Below are 21,166 nucleotides of genomic sequence, written 5' to 3'. Positions count from 1 at the left end.
TTTCCATGGCATTTTAATTCAATAAAACAAAAGGTTAATGTTTTTCTACTTTTTAAGGAATGCAAATACTAGCAATATTCAATGGGTCCTGAATGACATTTAAAATTTGCCATTCACGCTCAGCAGGAATATCGCGATATGACGCACTGGCAAAATGAAAAAATGTTTAAGGTGTGTTCTCCTTTGTTGATGTACTTCAGTATTCATAAGGAGACAGTAATGCTGAGGCTCACGTCTTTTCTGGTGATGCTACTTTATAGCTCCTGCCTTAGGTTAGGTGGGTTAGTAAGGTCTTTATTTAGGCAGTCTTCTCTGCTGTGTAGTTTCAGGGAATGCTATGAAAATTCATCAGATAACAGAGTGCCCTAAGGAAGTCCTACTAGCCAGCCTGCATTTGGATGATATGATGGATTGCTGGATTTGAAGATAGAGAAGGACCTGTCACTTAATCTTTGTGTCTGTACATAACTGATGCCTTTGGACCTTATGTTAGTTTTAAACTTCCCAGCTAGTCACGTCATTCAGTTTATTAATTATTCTGTAGCTGATTGAGCAACTTTTTTTCTGAAACAGATTTTTTCCTTACATTTTCTTTGTTTTAATTTCAGTGTGTTGTTAATTTTAGACTTTTTTTTTTGTATCTCTCTGCATTATCCCTTTCACTCCTTGGTGTGCACACCTCTCAGACTAAGTACTTGTCATTTTAAAGTTTGACTACATCCTTACCTGAACAAAACTTTTTAGCAAGTCTTCTCTGATTAAATTCCAAAGAACGAGGCTCTGATGCATTGTTTAGTGAGCTGTAAATGCAAATATGCTTGCTTTTGTTATTTCCCCATGAATTAGCGTCTGTAACTTCCTCTTGGTGTCTGTTTCTGTTTGAGTTCTCTCTGCCGTAGCATTATTTCAACCAGAACCTGATATTTTAGAGGTGACCGCACCATGTAAATGGTATGGTAGTGAACCAGCGAAGTAATCGCTTCCTCATCTACACGACTAAGGTCACTGTCTTCACAGAAGATCTGTAGGTGGTAATTAAATGTACTTTAAAAACTCAGAAAGCATCCAAATAATGACGACCTTAGTGTTTTTAAATGCTCTTAATCATTCAGGAACAGACAAATAAAAAATCAAGTACTGTGTTATCAGAAAAATCTGGTCAACTATTACACCTTTAAACCTCTTTAAACATTTATTAGGGTCCAAACCCACCTCTGGCTACACCCTGGGTTGCAGGAATTAGTAGGTTAATGATATCAGAGAATTTTAGAGTCACCATAAATTTTAAAAACATTTTGCAATATTACTAAGTCATCATGCGGTTTGAAACCCTAACGTAAACGGAGGTTATTCGGAGAAATTTTATCCTACACTTCAGCCTGTTATTATGGGTCATGAGCCATTATATAATGTTCTGCATTAATAATACAGGAGTAATACTAATTGTCAAACCGGCGCAGTGGGCCTTATTAAACAATGACTTTTACAGCACATGGATTTGAAACTTTTAATTTAGCTATCATTTTCTAATGTGAAAAAAAGATACCTGTTTTTTTTTTTTTTTTCTCAGATATACAGTAACTTCTGTAATGTAAGCTTTTATGTAAAATATTTTTGTGAATCATCCACCCATAAAACTGTAACCCAAATGATACAAACTTAGTAGCAGTCTTAGAGTTATCCTTTCAAAATTGGTACTTAAATGGGAAAAAGATTTGTATAATCTTCTGTTAATTTAGGAAAGCTGTGTGTCACTCCCATACTTGCAAACAGAGCAGTATAATCTTGGGATGAACTGTATTCCTTCATGTGGATAATCCTTTTTTTTTCTTTAATATTTTAATTACTTTTTTTTTTTAAACTGTGTAATAGTCATGGGGCTAATGACGTATAGATTTTGGGAATCCTCATTTAAAGCAGTAGTCTTCTTCCTGAGAGCAGAATTTGAAAGCAGTCTTTTAACTTTACCGAGAGAAAGATGGTCTCAATAACCTCCTGTCTTCTCAGAAGGTTTTTTTTTTTGCATGTGTCTGCAGAAACTGAAATCATGCTTGCTCCATGTCACCAAATGTGCATCCTGGCTCTATCTGTGGAGTATTTAGGATCTTGTGCAGGAGTCCTTCCTGGACCATACTGCTCATTGCTTTTCTGGTTAGCTTTCTCGTTTCTTACTCTTACTTTTTTTTTTTTTCTTTTTTTCTTTAACCACTGTACCATCTGTTTCCCTTTTGCAAACCATGACTGTTTCTCTCCACTCAGATTCTTCTGTGTCTCATTTTTTTTCTAGCAAAGTGAACATTTTTAAGTTACTTGTTTTCTTCCAAACTTGCTGAACCCTGCTGGGCAAAGTCCTTTCTGAACCTTCATCCCACTTGTCCTGTTCTAACCACTCAGAAAATCCAGGACCTAATACATTAGGGAATGTTCCAAATACTGCAAAACTCCAAATATAATTGTCAGAGTGCAGCCAGCTGCTGATAACCAAAGACTCCTGTGGAAGTTGAAGTAGGTTGGTGATCCTTCAACCCTGAGGCCCCTGCTTTCAGACATTGTAAATGGATTCAGCAGGAGCTCAACCAGCACCACGATGGTTATGCTTCTGGGGAGGCAGAGGGCTGCATGCAGTGTTAAAGAGGTTGATATGTAACAGTGTCACCTTTCTTTCTTCCTAGTGTGCCAGTATCAAAACGTGAAGATTATTATCCCAGGACACCACCAGTGAGCAAAGCCTCCAGAACATCACGGAGCAGCGGTGGGAGCAGTTCAGGGAAGAAAATGGCTGGTTTTGGTGCACATATGGAAGATGGGCGAGCCCTTCTGATGAAAACCAAGAGGGAAGGCAGCAAGTCAAAGAAAGGTAAGGGGAAGCATGTTGTATTGCAGGTCTACGAGTGTGCTGATGTCGTTTAGAGATTATATGTGTTCAAGAGTGGATCAGCAAAATACGCAATTAAAGAGAGAGGATTGCAAGTTGCTTAAAACAACCTAAGAGAAGCTACCTACGTTTAAAGTAAAAACATAGAAAACCTTGTAAATAACAAGTGATCTTCTTGGTTGGTGTTCCTGATAGAAGAGGAAAAAATAGCTCTTTAATCTCAAAAAGCTGTTTCAACAATTCTTCTTCCTTTCCCAGCAAGCAGAGAATAAGTACAGTGGGACTTGTTCTTGAAATGTAATCTTCTTCACATTCTTTTCCTCCCCAAGTAATGGCTCCACCATTACAACCTGGTATTTTGCCACACAGGGTTGTCTGTACTGCTAGAATCTATCCTGCTCTTAGCTTAGTACCTCCACTTAAGGAGCAGAGAAAGCGTCCTTTCTTAGGAAGAGAAAGGACTGGGAACAAAAGCAGCTTGGATGTTTCACTGCCGAGCCTTGAACATAATCCTTGGTTCAATTATGAGCTGGTTGTGTTTTTTTTTTTTTTTTAACTTGTCAGCCAGTTTGCTGTATATGTCAGCATAAAAATAAAGAAAATGGCAAAATGAGAAGAAATGTGGTGCAGTTCTCAAAGGAACAAATAACTTGTGTTATTGGTTAAGACCGTACCAACATTAAAAAGCAGTCCCTGTGAAGAAACTTTCAAAAGGGTATCATCAGCCTGGACCCAAACAGTGGCTGAGGTTAATCTCTTCCAAGGCACAGCTACAAAAGTTGGAAGCCTGTAAAGGGCTTGTGTCCAAAAAAATCAATTTCTAATTTGAAAGAAAATCATTTTTGACTAACAGGGGTTCAGGACCCATTACTTTTGCTGTATAGTCTGCTGACATTTCACACTTTCTGTTGTGCACAATGAATCCTAATAGTCATTTTATAACATTGCTACACCAATCAATTTAAGCAAGAGAAAGCCGTTACAATTCTGCAAAGTTTCAGGGGCAATTTTCACTGATGGTTTTCTTTTATGTTTTTTTCAGCTATCATTATTTTTTTCTTCTCTTTTCCTCTTCCTTCTCCCCCCTTCTTCTCAATACTGTAGTGATGAAATTGAGATTTTTCACAGTTGGATGATGGGTTTTGTTCCTTGGATAGGGGTAGTCCCAAAAAAGTAATTTATTTTCCATAGATTTGGGGGGAAAAAAATCCAACCTGGCCTCTCCTTCATTCACTCATTTCATTTTTAGCACTTAGAAGTGACGAGCTGCACCTGGCTATTGCACATTCAACTGAGCTGCACCTATGCTGATTTAGTGAGTGCAGTGGTCAGCATAATGTCCAAAAATGGTTGGTGTCTTTTGCAAACATTTTTTGGGATTGCTAGCTTTGAAGATACAGAGCTGCATGGCAAAATTTAGCTTATAAACATTGGTACTTGCTGTGATACCAGATAAAGTTCAGAGAAATGCTTTCAAGCTGTGGAACAACCTCAGGTCTATTACTGATTTGAATGGCTTGTTTATCACAAGGCAAATTACCTAGCACTAATCACTGAAGTTGAAGTCTTCTGTATTTAGTACCTTTTTAATTGGCTTCCCTCTGTTATATGTTTGGACTCCTTTAACAAGCATACACACACACACACACACACACACTTGTACAGTGTTTTTTCATCTCTGGGGATCACCAGGGTACAATGTCAAGTTTCTTAATTCTAGTTAGCTCTGGACTTAGGTGTTCTTGTCCCTACTTCTGCTAGATCTGCTGCTGAACTGGGATTTCAGCTTCACAGTTTATTCTTTTATTAGGAAGTAATTACATAGCATCTACCAAAATAAAATGAGAGATATCAACGGTGTTCTTATGGTGAATTCTTAAAAAATGTGGCATTTGCCTGACTGCTTCAGAGTATGGAGCCAGAAAGCCTGGAAGTCTACCTGAAGCCTGGAAGTCTACCTGAGACAGTGGTCAGTACCTGCTGCATCAATAGAAACCAGTTACAGAGCTCTAGCTAAGCCATCTTATGCAGAAGGGGCACAAAGTCAACCAGATGACATCCTGAGACATGAAACTTGATGGTAGTTGTCAGCCGGCTACTTTCACACAGCGATTTGGTCAGAAGACAGCAGTGGTGGATCCTATACACAGAAGCATGTCTGCTGAGAACTTCCTAACAGACAGAGGTTTGACTGCAGAGATACTTTTTGCTACAGAGATATTTTTTCATGCCTTGATCTGCCTCGATGATTTAAATTGTAAAAGCTTGAGGATGGGGACTATCTCCAAGCGTGTCTTAGTGCAGTGCCAGGTCTGATGTGAGTCTTTGGGCTCTGTTGCAATATAATATAATTTCCCCATAACTCTGGGAACAGTGGGTGTCTCAGGGCACCATGCAACTCATGATAGGATCCCTCCACAGCAGCATAAGCATACACATTTGTATTGGAGTTTGATGTTGTCCTTTTTCACTACTTTGTCATCTTCAGTTTTGTTTTGAGGAGATAAATCAACTAGTCAGTAAACGATTCTCATGGCATGGTGAAAGGCTTTACTGCCCACAGCACTGGTTGCTTACTGCGAGAGCGGTGAGTTTGGAAGGGGTAGTTTCTTAACCCAGTTTTCCTTTTTCACTACAAATGTTTAGTAATGCTGAGAACAGCATTGTTAACCTGGTCCCATCACCTGGTGGAGGGAAAGGAGCACTTCTGTGCTCTTTTCAAGGTATAAGCTTACTGAACCAGCCCTGCTTAGGCAATCAGTATTTATTCTTTCACTGTTGCTTTTTGTCTCCTATTTCTGTTTGCTCCTTTATTTTTATTCTTCTGCTTTAGCAAGTGTTTGTGTCTTGTATCCAAACTTTTTTAGTTTTACCAGCAAAACTTTAAGCAGACGAAGCAATCCTCAAGTCTTAGATCTTTTCAGCAGTAAATTGTTTTTATTGGTGTCACCAGCAGCTATGTCAATTTGTACTAAAATCTAACAACTTGTCTAGTTAAAAAGCACTGGAGTACAGAAATGTGTGTTTCTCTTTCTGCCCTGGAAAATTTTGCTTTTGGGCTGGGAAACTAAACCAGATTGTATTCATTATATTCTGCAATATTGGGCAGTTCATCTTCGTACATTTTTTTTTTAAAACTCTTCCTCTTTACCCCCTTCCTAAAAATCTCTTTGCAGTGAAACAAAGAACTCTTTTTTTCCATTTGTATCTCTTTGGGGGATGTAGCATCTGCGTGATACTGCATAGCACGCATAGCTTTCCTTTCTATATGTAAAAGAAAAAGGCAGAGAAAGAAATAATATTTTAGCTCACAGAATCTGTACTTTTCCAGGGGCTGATTTTTCTCTATAGTGTTTGTTTTTGGTAGGTTTTCTAATGTAGCTTCTTAGGGATTCAAGATCTGGAACTTCTTCCCTTGAGGGAAGACTCTTCCCTACAATTGAATAGAGCAATTAGTTAATATTAGTGAAGCGCTTTGAAGCTGTGAAGTACTATGTGAATGTTAAGCGTTATGAATATTACTATTATTCAATTCATAAACATTTCTTTCAAGTTTATCAACCTAGATTTCCCCTTGCTTGCTTTCATTCCATTACTGCTTGAACTAGACTCAACAGTTTTTCTTCATTCTTAGTACTCACACTTTCAAAAAAGTTGACTGCTGTATTTCCAATTTTCTTCATGTTTTAGTTGTCTGCTTCTCAAGCAGAAATATACAGCTATTTAAATTTTCTCAAAAGCGTCTTCAAATCATTCGTATACCAAGTTAAGAAAATTGAAAACAGTATTCTTAACTTTACCATTTAGAAGACATCTATAATTGCTTTGGGGGTAGCTTGCCTTTCAAGCTTATATCTAGTTTATATTTTGCTATTCTTTTCTACTCCTGGTTCTGTCTTTTCATTGGTATCAGGATTTAGATTATTCACACCATATATGAGCTTTCTTTTTCCAGGGTGAATGTGTCTATTCTTTTTTCATGTTCTTGCTTCTCTAGGTCATCTGCAACTTCTCCAGTCTCATACTGTCTTACAACACCTGGAAATCTAATTAATTTGCTGTCATTTGCATCACCCCAGTTCTCTATGACTTTTCATAAATAATTACCAGTCACTTCATAAATTCATTAACTAATTCCCTTTAGCCATGAAATATATATCCTTCAGACTAAGGATTTTGTAACTTTTCCCCCCCTGATAATTCCTTTTCATCAGCTTTATGTAGGCAGTATTTGCCAATATTCCTTATCTTTTTTTTTTCTTACACTATATTTTACAATTATTAGTAGCTTGACCATTTCAGGATCATTATTGATTTAATCTTCTTTGTGTATTAATAGACCTGCTTTCTCTTTGGTGTTTCTTTTCCCTCTGTAGACTTCTATGCCTTTTTCAAGATGTATTTTAAAACATTTTTTGTTTCTATATGCACTTATTCAGGATTTCTTGCTACCTCTGTTTAGCTCTGTGCAGCCTAACAGCCTCAATATATTCTTTCTTAGTTCCTTTTCTTGTTTTCCATTTCTGGCCCTGGTAATATTTTCAAACGTGAGTCTTTGAACAGTCCCCTCGAGGGTGTATTGGCCACTTCCGAGTCCATATATTTTCTTTTTTGGAGAAATAGATCTACTTTGCTTTGAATGTAGCATGTTGACAACGTGCCAACCTTTTCTCATACTAGGAATTGAATATATTCTCCTATGCTCGCCAGGTTTTTATTACTTCAGTATTAGTTTCTTAAGATCCAGCTGCCTCATTCCACTGTCACATGAAATGATTTCTAAATATCTCTTTTTTCAGTCATGAAGCCAAAACTCTAAGCAAGAAGCTTCCAGTCTTTATATGCATACCCACTCTTCTCATCGTGGATTGGCACTCTATCAAGTTACCAGGGACACACAATCAACATATATCCCCATGATATTTCTAAGAGTTCCTTCACTGATAATTAACTGTTTGTTGGGCAAGTTTTTTTCACTACATAATACTGAAGCACAGTGCATTGTAGCAGGGCAGTAAGAACCCATGTCTTTGTTAGCCTTCCTAGAATATACATTAAAGCATGTGGTTCTACTAGATCGTATGCATATATTTGTATACATCTTAAATCAATGCAGTATTTTAAATAATCTTAATCTCTTGGATGTCTGTAAATTTGCACTGGAGCTGGAGTTCCAACCTTGATGTATTGCTTCATATTTCAGCATGAATGGTAGATAAAGTTGCTGTTCACAGAGCTGAGAAATATTTACGCATGACAGAATTACTTAAAGAGCTAAATACTGTTTTGACTTTAATTTTTGCTGAGACTTGTAGTTTTCCCCATATTTACTGTTTAGTTAAGTGATGTTGGTTGGACAGTGCTAGTTAGGATAGATTAAAAAAATAAATAAACACATAAAACCTCCACAGTCTTTTATGTACTAGATCATGTTACCCGTAACTTGCATATTCCACTTAGTACTGACTACTTGGAGGCAAGGTGTCTAACTAAATCATACCTCTAAAACCTAGTTCTCAGGTAGATGGGTGCAAGGTGGAAGATGGGTAAAAAATCGTCTGGATCTCCAGCCTCACTGGGTTGTATTCAGTCCATCTGGCAGACAGTAGCTAGTGAAGTCCTGCAGTGTCTTATATCAGGGCTGATGCTGTCTAGCATTAACAATCACAACAGTGGGACAGGAGGCACTGTCAGCAAATTTGCCCACAACACCAACTGGGGAAGCAGTCAATATGCTGGAGGTGGGGCCCAGTATTCAACGGACCTTAACAGGCTGGAGAATTGGTTTGACAGAAGCCTGTTGAGGTTCAGCAAAGGGAAAATGCCAGTTCCTGCAACTGGTTTGGACTGACCCCATGCAGCAGGACTGACTGGGTGCTGACAGTCTGGAAAGCAGTTTTGACAGAAGAGAGCTGAGGCTCTTGGTGAACAGCAAGTTAAAAACAAGTCAGCAGCGTGCTTGTGTGACAGAGCAATCAAACCTCATACTGGGCTGTAACAGCAAAAATGCAGTCAATATATTGATGAAGTCAATAGTTAATAGAATCACAGGATGGTTTGGATTTGAAGGAACCTCAAAGCTCACCCAGTCCCACCCACTTCCATGGGTGGCAGTCCCCCCAGCCCAGGCTGCCCAAAGCCCCATCCAGCCTGGCCTTGAGCACTGCCAGGGACGGGGCATCCAGAGCTCCTCTGGGCAGCCCATGCCAGGGCCTCACCACCTTCATAGCAATTAATTTTTTCTTAATATCTAATCTAAATTTACCCTCTTTTAGTTTAAAGCAATTACGCTTTGTCCTATCACTACACACCTTTGTACAAATTCCCCCTCCAGCTTTCTTGTAGGCCCCTTCAGGTAATTGTAAGGTCTCCCCAGAGCCTTCTCCTCTCTGTGCTGAACAACTGCAACTCTTACAGCCTTGCTTTCTTGGAGAGGTGCTCTGGCCCTCTGATCATCCTTGTGGCCTCCTCTGGATCTGTTCCAACAGCTCTGTGTCCTTCTTGTGCTGGGGGCCCCAGAGCTGAGTGCAGGGGTCCAGGTGGGGTCTCAGAAGAGCAGAGCAGAGCGGGACAATCCCCTCCCTGCCCTGCTGCCCATGCTGTGTTGGTGCAGCCCAGGACACGGCTGGCTTTCTTGGCTGCAGGTGCACATTGCTGGCTCATGTCAAGCTTCTTATCAACCAACACTCTCAAGTCCTTCTTCTCAGGGCTGCTCTCAATCCATCTCCACACAGCCTCTATTTGTGCTTGGGATTGCCCCAACTCAGGTGCAGGCCCTCTAACTTGTCCTTGTTGAACCATGTTTTATAATTTGAGAATTTGGGGGGGGTAAAAGGAAAGAATGGACTAGCAGTCCTATTTTACTGAAAGCAAAAAAAAGTGGTAGTTACACATAGAAAAAAGGAGAAGAAAACATTATAAAAGGTCACAAGAGCTGTGTCCTGTGGATTTCGGTTTTGCCTCACCACTAGGAAAATGGTCTACAGTGTAAGTCTGTCAAGCTTTGGACATTAAGATGAAGACTATATGTCTTATTACATAGATCTGATTATACATGATCCTGAAATGCATGCTATACACAGTACTGTCAACTGATAATTAATTCTTTGATTGCCACTTAACTGTATATAAAGCACTCCAAAAAACATTGCTACTTTTAGTCTTGGTGTTCTGTAATAATGCAGAATCACGAAATAGCTGCCTCAAATTTACTAGCCTCTAATATCTGACTTGTCTTCACTTCGTTTCACAGGGACAACTTCAGGACCTAGGAGGGATGCAGCCTTGTCTCCTGGACTGATAGGCAGAGGCAAAGAGCTTGTAACCACAGCCACATCACCAATCGAGCATGACACTTCACGGTAAGTTTCTGGGTAATCTCTGGTTTAAGATTCTGCAAATGCAACTATCAAATTCTCCTAGATGCGGGGAAGTGGCTGAATTTCTATGATATTTCATGTTAGCACAAGATGGATAATATAAGCTAAAAACTGCCATATCCTTTTGACATTTATAGTAAGCCTTAAATTGCTTGTTAGAATAAGAAAAGCGGGAATATGCCAAGTTCTAACATTTTAATTTTACTTAGATTTTGAATAGAAAGTATTTTATGTTCCAAGTCCTGACACATTAAATACATTTATAAATAATTTGAATGGATGGTGTTAACCCATGTTAGGCTTTAAATCCACTTGAAGATTTTAATCCCCCTATACTCCATTCCCCCCCTGTCCACCCCCCTATATTTTATCAAATGGCATTTCTTTTAAAATGTTTTGTACCAGAGTTATTTTATGTTTAATGACAAGCAACAAAATCACATTAAGTCAGCAATTCCTGATTATGCTATATATCTGCACTAAATGCGCTGGAAAAGCAGCATTATCACTTCTGCTCCAATGAAGAAACAGAAAGCAGCATTGTTGTTACACTTAAGAGTCTAAAAACAACTTGCCTTCTTTGGGCAGGATTACAATTCTAGTGGTAAGTGCCTAGAAAAACAGCATACAATTCTTGCTTTTCTTTATCATATCCCATATTTTATTGTAATAAAATCTTTAGTTAAGCAACTGAGTAAATGCAGATTAAAGTATGAATTTGCTATATTTTACACCATTAGTTAGATGACTTTGTGCAGTGGAATGACAAGACTGTACAACCGTTCATAAGAAGAGTTAAATGTTTCTTGGAGAATGAGAGGGCTTGAGTCAGATTTAATCTTTTCTTGGCCCAGTGGACTAGGAAAATGTATGCTTGATATCATCCCTGTATTCTTGGCAGCAGCTGGCAGTTTATTTCTATCTTCTGAGAGAACTTGCGATATATAATAGGTGAAAAATCACTATCAATATTGACAAATTTGTACTTACTTGCTATGGAAACACTTTTTTTGTTGTTGTTCTGAAGGAAAAGATGATAATTCTGGGAGGATTTAAGAAGTGAGATAGATTGGGCTCTGTTTCCCACAAGTAACTGTATGTTTAAGCAAACAGAAACTACAAGACAGCCTCAGCATTTCTCTTAGAAGCAAGGGTTACCTTTGCAAGGCAGTAGTATCAGATAAGGACTGTGTAAAGATACTGCTTGATACCACCTAATAGCGGTAAGTTAAGATTCTATTCAAGCACTGAGGAGTAGATATAATTATTCACATCATACAACAACTGCTCAGAAAAAGGAATTTTATTCAAGAGGATTGATGGTCCATTCTTTTCCACAGAGGGGAGTAAAATAATTGTTGAAATATGCTGTTAGAAATCATATCAGATAAAGTGATCAGTAACAAGTCTGATTAGCTGTCATCTTTAAAGTTTTATTTCACCAGTTGATGGCAAATTCTGAAAAATCCTGTATTTCTGGGGTGTTCTCTTCCGCTCTCACTGGCTTGCTTTCTCTCTGTTGGTGCTGTAAGTATAATTGACCAGCTTAAGCAGCCATGTTTTGCTTTCCCTTACTCATGGCCTTCTCTAATTGAAAATGGTAAATGGACAAGTATTTCTGTGGAGACCTAAAGCTGATCCTATCCTTCATCAAAAAACCTGCTTGAGCAGCAGGTCAGTCTCAATTTATCACTGAATGGTTATAAGCTTAGACTGCAGGTTTAACTAACTAAATTAATCAATATTGAGAATTATTGCTGCTTTTGTGCCACTAAAGTTAGGGTTTGTCAGCATGTTCGTTATAATCTGTGATGGGGGGGGTGGGTTAACAGCTTAACCACAACAGTTGGCATGGGACGGAAACTTGCAGCACAAAGCCCAAGCCTAAGAACAAATTTATTTATTCGGCAGTACATGTAAATCTAATTACTTTTGACTATTTAAATTTATAGGACTAGATTCAACTCATGTTTGTGCCAGCTTTAACTAGCACAAGCCCTGGCACTCGGCAGTAGCAGCAATGGAAAGCCTGCCAGGGAGAAGGTGTTGGAAAGTGACAGAAGCTCCCTGCCAGCACAAGGCTTTAGGGTGCTCACTCAGCTTCTGGGAGGGCTGGCTGGATAAGCAGGCATGGCAGGTAGAAGATGTGTTGGCTTGATAGCCTTTCTTGGCAGGGCTCAATGGAGGCTTCAGCATGTGTTACAGCTACCTCCTGCGTCAGGAGGAATCGCAGCAGTGCTACTTTTTCTCTCTCCGTGAATCACCTCTGGGACAAGAAGCGTGTCCTGAGAAGGAAAAGGTGTGTGCTTTGAGATTCTTAGTGCTACACCTGTAGAAGGACCAGACTTTCAGAATGAATGTGCACAAGGTCATCTCAGTGCTATCTCTGAAAGAAAAATGCTTCTTTTTCTGGCATCCTGAGTTAGTCTAATAGTGAATTTGTTTGCCCATCATGCTTTTATGCTTGCCTATGGCTGTTTTTCATAATGCAGCCAAGCATTACATGTTTGGTTATCCAGTGTTGTTAAGCCAAGTGTCTACACCTGCATGAGCCCCTTGGAATTATGTTCACAGCAGGTCTGGAAAGCTTTTTTACTCCATGTGCTTGTTTATCTAGATCAAAGCTGATATATTTGGAAAACAATCACAGGCAAGATTCAGACTCGGAAGAGTAAGTTCTGTTCCTTACTCTTAAAGCATCGGCCCTCTGACTACCTAAAATATCGCCTTTTTGGTGACCAGGGAAATCTTCTTCATAACCGTTGTTTTCCTAGAAGCAAGGCTCTGCTTTTTTTGTCTGTGAGCTGGAAGGGAGGTGGAAGAGGGAAGTAGCAGCATTTGTATGCTTCCATTTAGTAATGAAAAGTTTTTGTATAAACTAGATTTTACCTTAGGTATCATCAGGTAATGATTTCAGCAAAACATGGATTGTGTTGCACAACAAAAATGAAGCTGTTCTAAATCAAAATATGAAGTTACGCTTTAAAATAAAAAAGTGTTGTAAATTGTGCATTGTGAAAGACCATTTAATTTGATTATAACCCTGGTACAACTGTCAGGCTCTCCCCACGTAGAAACAGTTGTACCGTCGAGTTTGGCACAGTATGTCCTATAACACTGCGGATAATCAAGCACTTAAAAAGACACAGGCAAAGGTTGTTCTGCTCACCATGGAAACAGATAATTCTCCTGTAACATTCTTCACTTTGGGCATCTACGAAGTGAATTTAAGAACAGTTAGGTAAATTAAGGGATTGAGTGATAGTCTGGGATTTCAGCATTAAGCCTGTGTTTTCTTGTTGCAGTTTTAAATCAGAGCTTTAATGCTAGCTGAATGCATTGTCTTGAAGTGAAGTTTCTTTTAGCCATTAAAATAAGTGATTTAGAAGTTCCTGCAATATGAATACTATATTTGAGCTATATTATTATCTGTTAGGCTACAGTGGCCTGTTGGAGTTCTTATAAACAGATTGTATTGTGTAAATTTGTGTTTAGGGACATTTTTAAAACAAAACTATTTACCCAATTGCCCAGCACATCTCAGGTGAATGTGTATTCAGGGACTTTTAAGCAAATTAATATCTGAAGTAAAATACAACGTGCAGAATTGTATACTTAATAATGCACACTGGAATAGTGTAGAGCAGATCTGTTATGCTGAATATTAGGAAATACAACAGTGATGAGGCTTAATCTTTTGCTTTACTTACATCTCTCAGCTCTGCATGTTTTGGGTGCTTAAATGTTGTTCAGCTCTTAAGACAATACCATGAAGTTTCTTCTCCTGTATTGTCTAAGCAAGCAGAGCCAAAGAAATAGATTATTTTTCCCCTTAGAATAAGACATGATTTGAGATTCAAAAGGAGGACAGGGAAGACAAAACTTCCATTCCAGATCTAACTTTTGAGCACTTAAAGGAATTAAGGATGTGTTTGGAGCGGGGTAGTGCGTTAGGTGATGAACATGATAGGAGACACAAGTTTTGTCTACTCCCTGAGAGAACCAGCAGCACAAAAAGTCCAATATAGTTCCATATGCAAGTGATAAAACCAGACGTTGGCAAATTAATCTCTCTTATTCACAGTGTAGGTTGTTAATTGTTCTCTCTGCTGGCTGTCGATATAATGTGAAATTTTCATTCCCTATTCAAGATGGAAAAAGTTGTGGCTGAAAATGTTAACATTTGCATTTTTATTTGTTGATTTATTTAAAGGACAGCCTCTCTTACAGCAATCCATCACTCAGTGACACCCCAAATATGAATAATGTATTGTAGACTTGCGGTTACAATGTGTAATAAGTGCCAGAGACAGTAGAAGAATGTTAACTATGTTGCAAATGTAATATTTATCGACTCATAGTTTATTGCTTTCGAGGTTCAATAATACTGACCATAGGACATTAATATCACTTATCTTGATTTTAGTTGGGCACCTCTGTATGTAGAAATAACCCATCTATCTCATACTTACAAAATAAATGTGAAATTTACAGCACTTTGTAAGAAGTGCATTATAGGTTTCTTTGCTTACTGCTCACAATTCTCCTTTTCTGCCTTCTCATTTACTTACATCTAACATTGATCCCACTCCAATTGCCTGACCCAGCTGGTGAGCACCTCAGCACTCTTCTAGAGGCTTTATTTACTGGCTGTATTATGATATTGTGCATTCGATGGTGTTTGGACCAGGTCTCTTTTCCTGCTAAAGATCAGTATGAAGAGACTGACAGATAGGTTTCTGGTGCTTCTTTCTGAAAAGACCATGGCTGAGAGGCTAAAACAGGGGTAATTTCTCCTCTCAAAATACATACATATAATATCTAAATCATCTCTTTTAGAAGATCGTGACCATCAATAAAAGAAGTGTTCAAGAAGGTCAACGGTTGTCATTATAGGCATGTATTTACAGAGAAATGTTTAATCAAAGTATAGAAATACATTAGAGCAATTTTGGAAAATTGGGACTTAAAATTCAGGTTTCATTTTTAAAATATATTTTTTTCTTAATACTCTATATAAGAAAAAATTGAAATACGGATATGCTACAGTAACAAATCAATTTATAGTAGTCATTCGTATCTTTAGCCCTTGCTCCAGAATTTGGCATCAGAAGCTGAGCAAAAAGGACAAACACTGGTCCTTATCTATGTTGTTCTGCTATGACTACTAAAAGCTTTGAAGTCTCAAATGTGAAATGCAGATGTGAACCCAGGACGGGGATCAAAACCAAATTTAACAATGGGAGATTTCAAGCTTGTGTTGAAATCAGATTTCACCTGTGCAGCTTGACTCTTGGGAAACTTTGAATTGGGTTCAGCCATGAAAATGATAAGCCTTGATTATATTTCACATGGTAGATATCAAGTAAATTTTGAAATGACATTCTGTATTTACATCTGAGGTTATCAAATTTAAGACATCATCAGATTCTTTCTCTTTACTGTGTGTAACAGGAACACCTATTTGTGTCAAAGCAGCCTGCCTAATAGCTGCTTTGTGATAACAGTTTTGGTGTGTCCATTGCTGACAATGAAAATCATATTGGGAAATTCTGACTTGCAGTGCAAAAGGATTAATGTTAATTAGCAACTGTTGGCTGTAATTGTCACCCTCATTAAAATGCAGAATTATGTATTTCTTAGTTATAAATAACCTTTCTAATTGTACTTGATGTATGCCAGTTTAATCAAAAAGTACACTTGCAAACAGGCAGATATTTGCATTAATCTAGCACTGGATCTTTGAGTCTTTTTTGATCGTCTTTTATTCCAAAGTTGACTAGTTGGGGGAGGTCTATTACAGCTACATATTCTTTACACATTTTTTTATTCAGCTATGTGGATCTGACAGGATTTTGTATTAAAATGAGGGGAAATGTCTTCTGGGAATGTTCAGTGCAACAGAAAACGTGTCAGTTTTGAAGTAGTTGGCAAGGTTTACATCATTCAGTGGTATGACAATAAGTTGATTGTAGTTTGAAAGTAATAATAAGCAAAGGAAAATAGACTACAAATCATATTATGAAGCTGACTTAACTCCTTAAGTCTGTTTCTTACCATCATTTTCATTGTTATCTTAATTACTTTTTTTTTTTTTTTCCCCACTGCTTTTGCAGGTTCTCAAATACCTTGTTAAATCTTCATTGGATGTGATTCTCATTTGTACTTGTAATCACAGCATTGAAGACTTAGTCTCAGAATACCCTCTATTTTCAGGTTCCTGCTGTGCTTTGCTTTGCCCCTTTGTCAAAAAAAAAAACCTTTTGACTTTTTTTTTTTCTTCCCTCCACTGGTAGTCTGAGCACTGCATTGTAGTTTTTAAACATTTTCCTGGAATTGCTGTCATGGCAGTTTCTACAGAGCTTGACAAATTAAGACCAGTCTTGGTTCCTCTCTTCATGATTCTGTAATGAACAGTTCTGCATGGTTCTCTTCCTAGCACTGTAGTCACTTCTGTGTTCCTTCTCCTTGGGAGGAATTGAGTAATAATATATACAGAATCATCGCATCTTACTTTAAGAAGCCATTCTCCACAAATATGACTTTGTCATACTTCCACCACATTGTTTATGTGTTAATGTATTCCCCTTTCTCTCTCTCCTTTGCCTGCCTGGAATTTCAGGCTGTAAACTCTTCAGGGCAGGATCCTGGCACAGTGAATCTCCGTGCTTGGTTAGTCCACGTAATAACGATGATTAACTGTGATGCTAGTGTAGTTAGGGTGGAATTCATCTTGCTTATCTTGAGACAACTGAGCTACTTACCCTCAGGTCCTTTTATGGTCGATGACTTATTTTAGGATCAGCTAAATCACCTTTTGGTGATGCCTGTCTTCCTGTGGACTGTAAAATAAGCCTGGAGTAACACACACTGACATCTTATTCCTTGTGTAGCTGAGTATGTGGAACTAAAAATAAGTTGTTTGTCATTCACGTGTTGATTATGAATTGGAGGCAAATGCAGGGTTAACCTGTGTGCTGCATGGTCAGTGCCTTGATTATTAATACAATTTTAATACTTGTGTTATAAATCAAAGGGCTTAGTTACTGAGAACTCTGGGAGAGGGAGTGCACGTGTGATTGCAAGCATACAGCATCTTCCTCAGTGGAACACAAACTTGTGATAATGTGTTCAGTAAAAACTGTGGTGAGGGAAATCTGGATGGAATCAAGAGTTGTCGCTGCTTTGAAGAATTCTCTCTTATTTATTTATTTCTTTAAAGTGACACCCTGTAAGTTGAACATAGTCAATCAGGATACTGCAGTGAGGTCTGAGCAAGGCTTTGCACCAGTCATCTCATCATCTCCCATCTGTAATAGTTAAATGTTGTGTGCATTGGAAGATGGTCTCAGCAGACAGACACAGCCCTGTCTTCTCAATTATTTCCAGCTGATGAGTTGCCTACTTACAAAAGAAAGTCTTGCCACTGTCACTTAAGGACATTAGCCAGCACTTTATACCATTAGATTTGCCCCATTTCCAGGACTAGTTTTTAATGTACCTTTTTTCTCCTTCATGATACTCTAATTCTCTGCCTCAATGAAGACCTCCTGCTCTTGTTTTTACTACCATGAATAGCATAGTATCAGCAGTGAATGTCATCTCATTATTTGTCCTTTCTCTAGACCGCTTATGAATGCATTAAAGAGTTCAGGCCCTAACAGATTTCTTTGAGGCTCCATTGGTGACCTCCCTGGCCACTTTACAGCAGACCAATTTTAATGTTCTTTCTTTATTTCCTGTCTTTTAACCAGTTATCTATCCATTAATGGATTTTCCTCTTAGTTTATGGAAACTTTTGAATCTTTGGTGACAGATTTGTTGAAAAGCTTTTGGAACTACAGGTAAACTATGTAAACTGTATTTTTCTTTTCCAGATGCATAACAGTTTTACAAATCCAGTAGAGGTTTCTAATGGATTATGACTTTTAATTAATACTTTTCACCAATGTGTCAAGTTTGCATTATGAATTTGTTTCTTTATCATAATTACTACCAATCTGCTTGTTCTAAACATCAGAGTTCTTCATCTGTAGGTTGGTGTGTCACTCCAGATCCTTTTAAAAAGAAACTTTACATTTGCCAATTTTCACTGCCTCAGAACCGAGGCAGTTTTAGGCAATTAGTTATGCATTACAGTTCATAGTTCAGCTATTTCATAGCTTCAGAGCTCCTTCAGAAGTTTGAGTACCAGCTGATTCCAGCAGCTTATTATTGTTCATTCTGTTAATTTAATCTGTAATATACTTACATGATACTTCAACTTCAACTTGGGATAAGTCTTCCACCTTGTCCTCTTTGGCATCAGAAACTTCATGGTGAGTATGTGTCAACTCATTGACCTTTTCTGCTATGGTCTTATCATCCTTAGATGCTCCTTCTTGGCTTTGACTGATACTCAGACTTTCTCTTTTATTATGTATTTAAAGTAGGATTTGTTAGTAGACCCTATGTTTTTCTCAAGGTAACCCTTAATATTTGGCTGGGCTTTACTGTGCTTTTTATTATTATTTTTTCCTTCTGTATTAATTTCTCAGAATTTGTTCTTTGGTATTTTCCTTATTTGGACCTGACTGGATATAACTGTATAGTTTGCTGTTCTGCTTAAGTAGTATGACTCTGTTTCAGCTTTCTGAAGTCTGCCTTCATAGGCTATGTGTCCTTTTCTGAAGACCCAGCATGACTATTAAACAAATGCATGCCATTTATAAGTGCTTTTACCCTTTGGACTGTCCTTTTACATTCTCTTTAACAAAGTTCCTCATTTTTATGTTGTGTCCATTTCTGAAGTGAAAGACTGCTGTAGTGGATTTTTGCTCCGCAGAGATGCTGAATCTAAGTTTGAAATGTTTGCTGTTGCTCTTTAGTGGTAACATCTGAACTGTCAGTTGCATGACTCAAGTGTGGAACCCAACCAACTAGGACTCTTCAGCTTGGAAAAGTTGGACTATGTTAGAGAGACCTTAGAAGTTTATAAAATCAAAAGTTAAATGGAGAAAATAAGTAAGGAACAATTCTTTGTTATCTTGTCTACTGGATAAACCAGCAGGTATCAGACAGAATTGTGAAAATGGCACATACAGAGTGTACAACATTTAGATAGAGGCCTAAGGATTAGCTAGCCTATCTCCTGACATCTTGTTGTAACTGTGTTGTTTACCTACTCCAAGACTGTATCATTGAGGTTTTGTCTAGTATTTATAGCTTTTAAGCTAAAGTCATCCATAATATTACAAATGATATTTAAGTAACTGTAGAATCATCAAGGTTGGAAAAGACCTCCAAGATCATCTGGTCCAACCATCCCATCTTCATCTCTTCAATGTCCTTGTTAAAAATGTAGAAAATCCCAATATTTGGGCTTAAGTCACAAGCTCGTAATGTTATGTATCTGGAATTAGACCAGGGGGTTAAGTGGAATTACAGTAGGACAGGACATAATAACAGAAGACTCAGACTGTGAAGTTTCATGGGTAGTGTAATGAAATAACTGTGGTATTTTTCCATATATAGGTAGGGAAAGTAATGGCAGTGATTCAGTGTAATATAATACTGAACTGTTTAATACATTTTAGTTTTGTAGGCTTTCCATCATTACTACTGGGGACCTTGAATCACGTAGCATACCTTCCACTTTCTGATAGAGGTTTGAGTTGATGGGGTAGAATCAACTTAGAGTTGATGGGGTATGGAATTGTAGAATATCCTGACTTGGAAGGGACCCACAAGAATCATCAAGTCAAACTCCTAGTCCCATAGCAAGCTCCATAGCAAGGAGATTGTTAATGTCAATCTACAGATCTTTGTTCAAGCTGAATGCATCAATTTCTACTGTAAGGTGTGACTTTTATTCTCTTCCCATTACAGATTTCCTTTTCAAAAATTCATGCTATTAGATATTGGTAATTTTTGCTTTGTGGCAGGCTGTCACTGGAGCAATGAAGTTATCTCCTCAACTTTTAGATAATCTTAAAGCATTTGGGGTTTGCTTTGATTGTTTTTCATTTCAGATGATACACCATTTCTTTATAGATACCAATTATGTTTAGCATACAAATTTCTTGGTACGACTTGTTTCTAACTCCAAAGTAATTTGGGGTCATATATGTGTTTCGTGTTTTTTTTTTATGAGGTTGTACTTTATTTATGACCCTCTGCAAGAAAAAAAGCTGAATTATTTCTTACAGTCTGAATGTGTTCAGGAGAAATAATTTGAAAGCATAATGGAAAATTAAGCCTTTTACTGAACATAATACTCTCTCTGTTTTCTGTCCTGTACAAAGTTATCTGTTTTAGTAGAGGCGCCTTAAGTGTTGTTTTTCTCCTGTGGTTCATCCTAACCATAAGCTTTAAAGGATTTGGTTTGATATGTACAGCTGGAGAACATAGTGGGAAAAAAATTGCTTTTTCAAGTTCTTTTTCTGTAATAATAATAACAACAACAAAAAAGACATTTTAGAGTACTAATATATAATTTATGTATTTAAAATCTTTTAAAGGAGATTCCCAAAGCCTCTATTGCCATTGTACTTTTAACTTTCATTTTTGCTTCATCTGCATTGAATCATCTTTTACTACTTAAAACAGAAATTGGGTTTATTGAAACATTTCAGTTCTGATTATTTTTTAATAAAGATGAAGAAGTCTAACCTAATGAAATCACTGGAATGAAATGAGAAAAATTAAAAAAAAAAAATTAATAAGCTGAAGACTTCAAGATTTTATTAAGTCACATTTGGCTGTATGTTTCTCTGTGCGTACTGTCGTGGATCAGTAGGGTGGGAAACATGCCATGTAAGGAACGACCTTTGCACTGTTAGACTGACTTTTTCTGTTACATTTCCTGAAGGGCGAGTGGCACACACCACTTGCATTGCCAATAGGACTTTTGTGTATAACTTCTGTGCCTCTG

General features: G+C 37.8%; 1 protein-coding gene across 2 annotated transcripts in view; it reads left to right on the top strand.

The window, feature by feature from the left end:
* The window catches only part of KIAA1328 (KIAA1328 ortholog), a 170,940-nt gene that overhangs the window by 130,983 nt on the left and 18,791 nt on the right, over window positions 1–21,166 (top strand). For both annotated transcript variants that reach the window (XM_068666711.1, XM_068666712.1), the window contains 2 exons: window positions 2,673–2,857; window positions 10,128–10,236. In XM_068666711.1, coding sequence (XP_068522812.1) covers window positions 2,673–2,857; window positions 10,128–10,236 — 294 coding nt within the window. The remainder of the gene's footprint in view (window positions 1–2,672; window positions 2,858–10,127; window positions 10,237–21,166) is intronic.

The sequence above is a fragment of the Anas acuta genome, chromosome Z (assembly GCF_963932015.1).
Source record: "Anas acuta chromosome Z, bAnaAcu1.1, whole genome shotgun sequence".
Taxonomy (NCBI): Eukaryota; Metazoa; Chordata; class Aves; order Anseriformes; family Anatidae; genus Anas; species Anas acuta.
The sequence above is the reverse complement of the archived record's forward strand: the minus strand, read 5'-3'. Positions and strand labels throughout refer to the sequence as shown.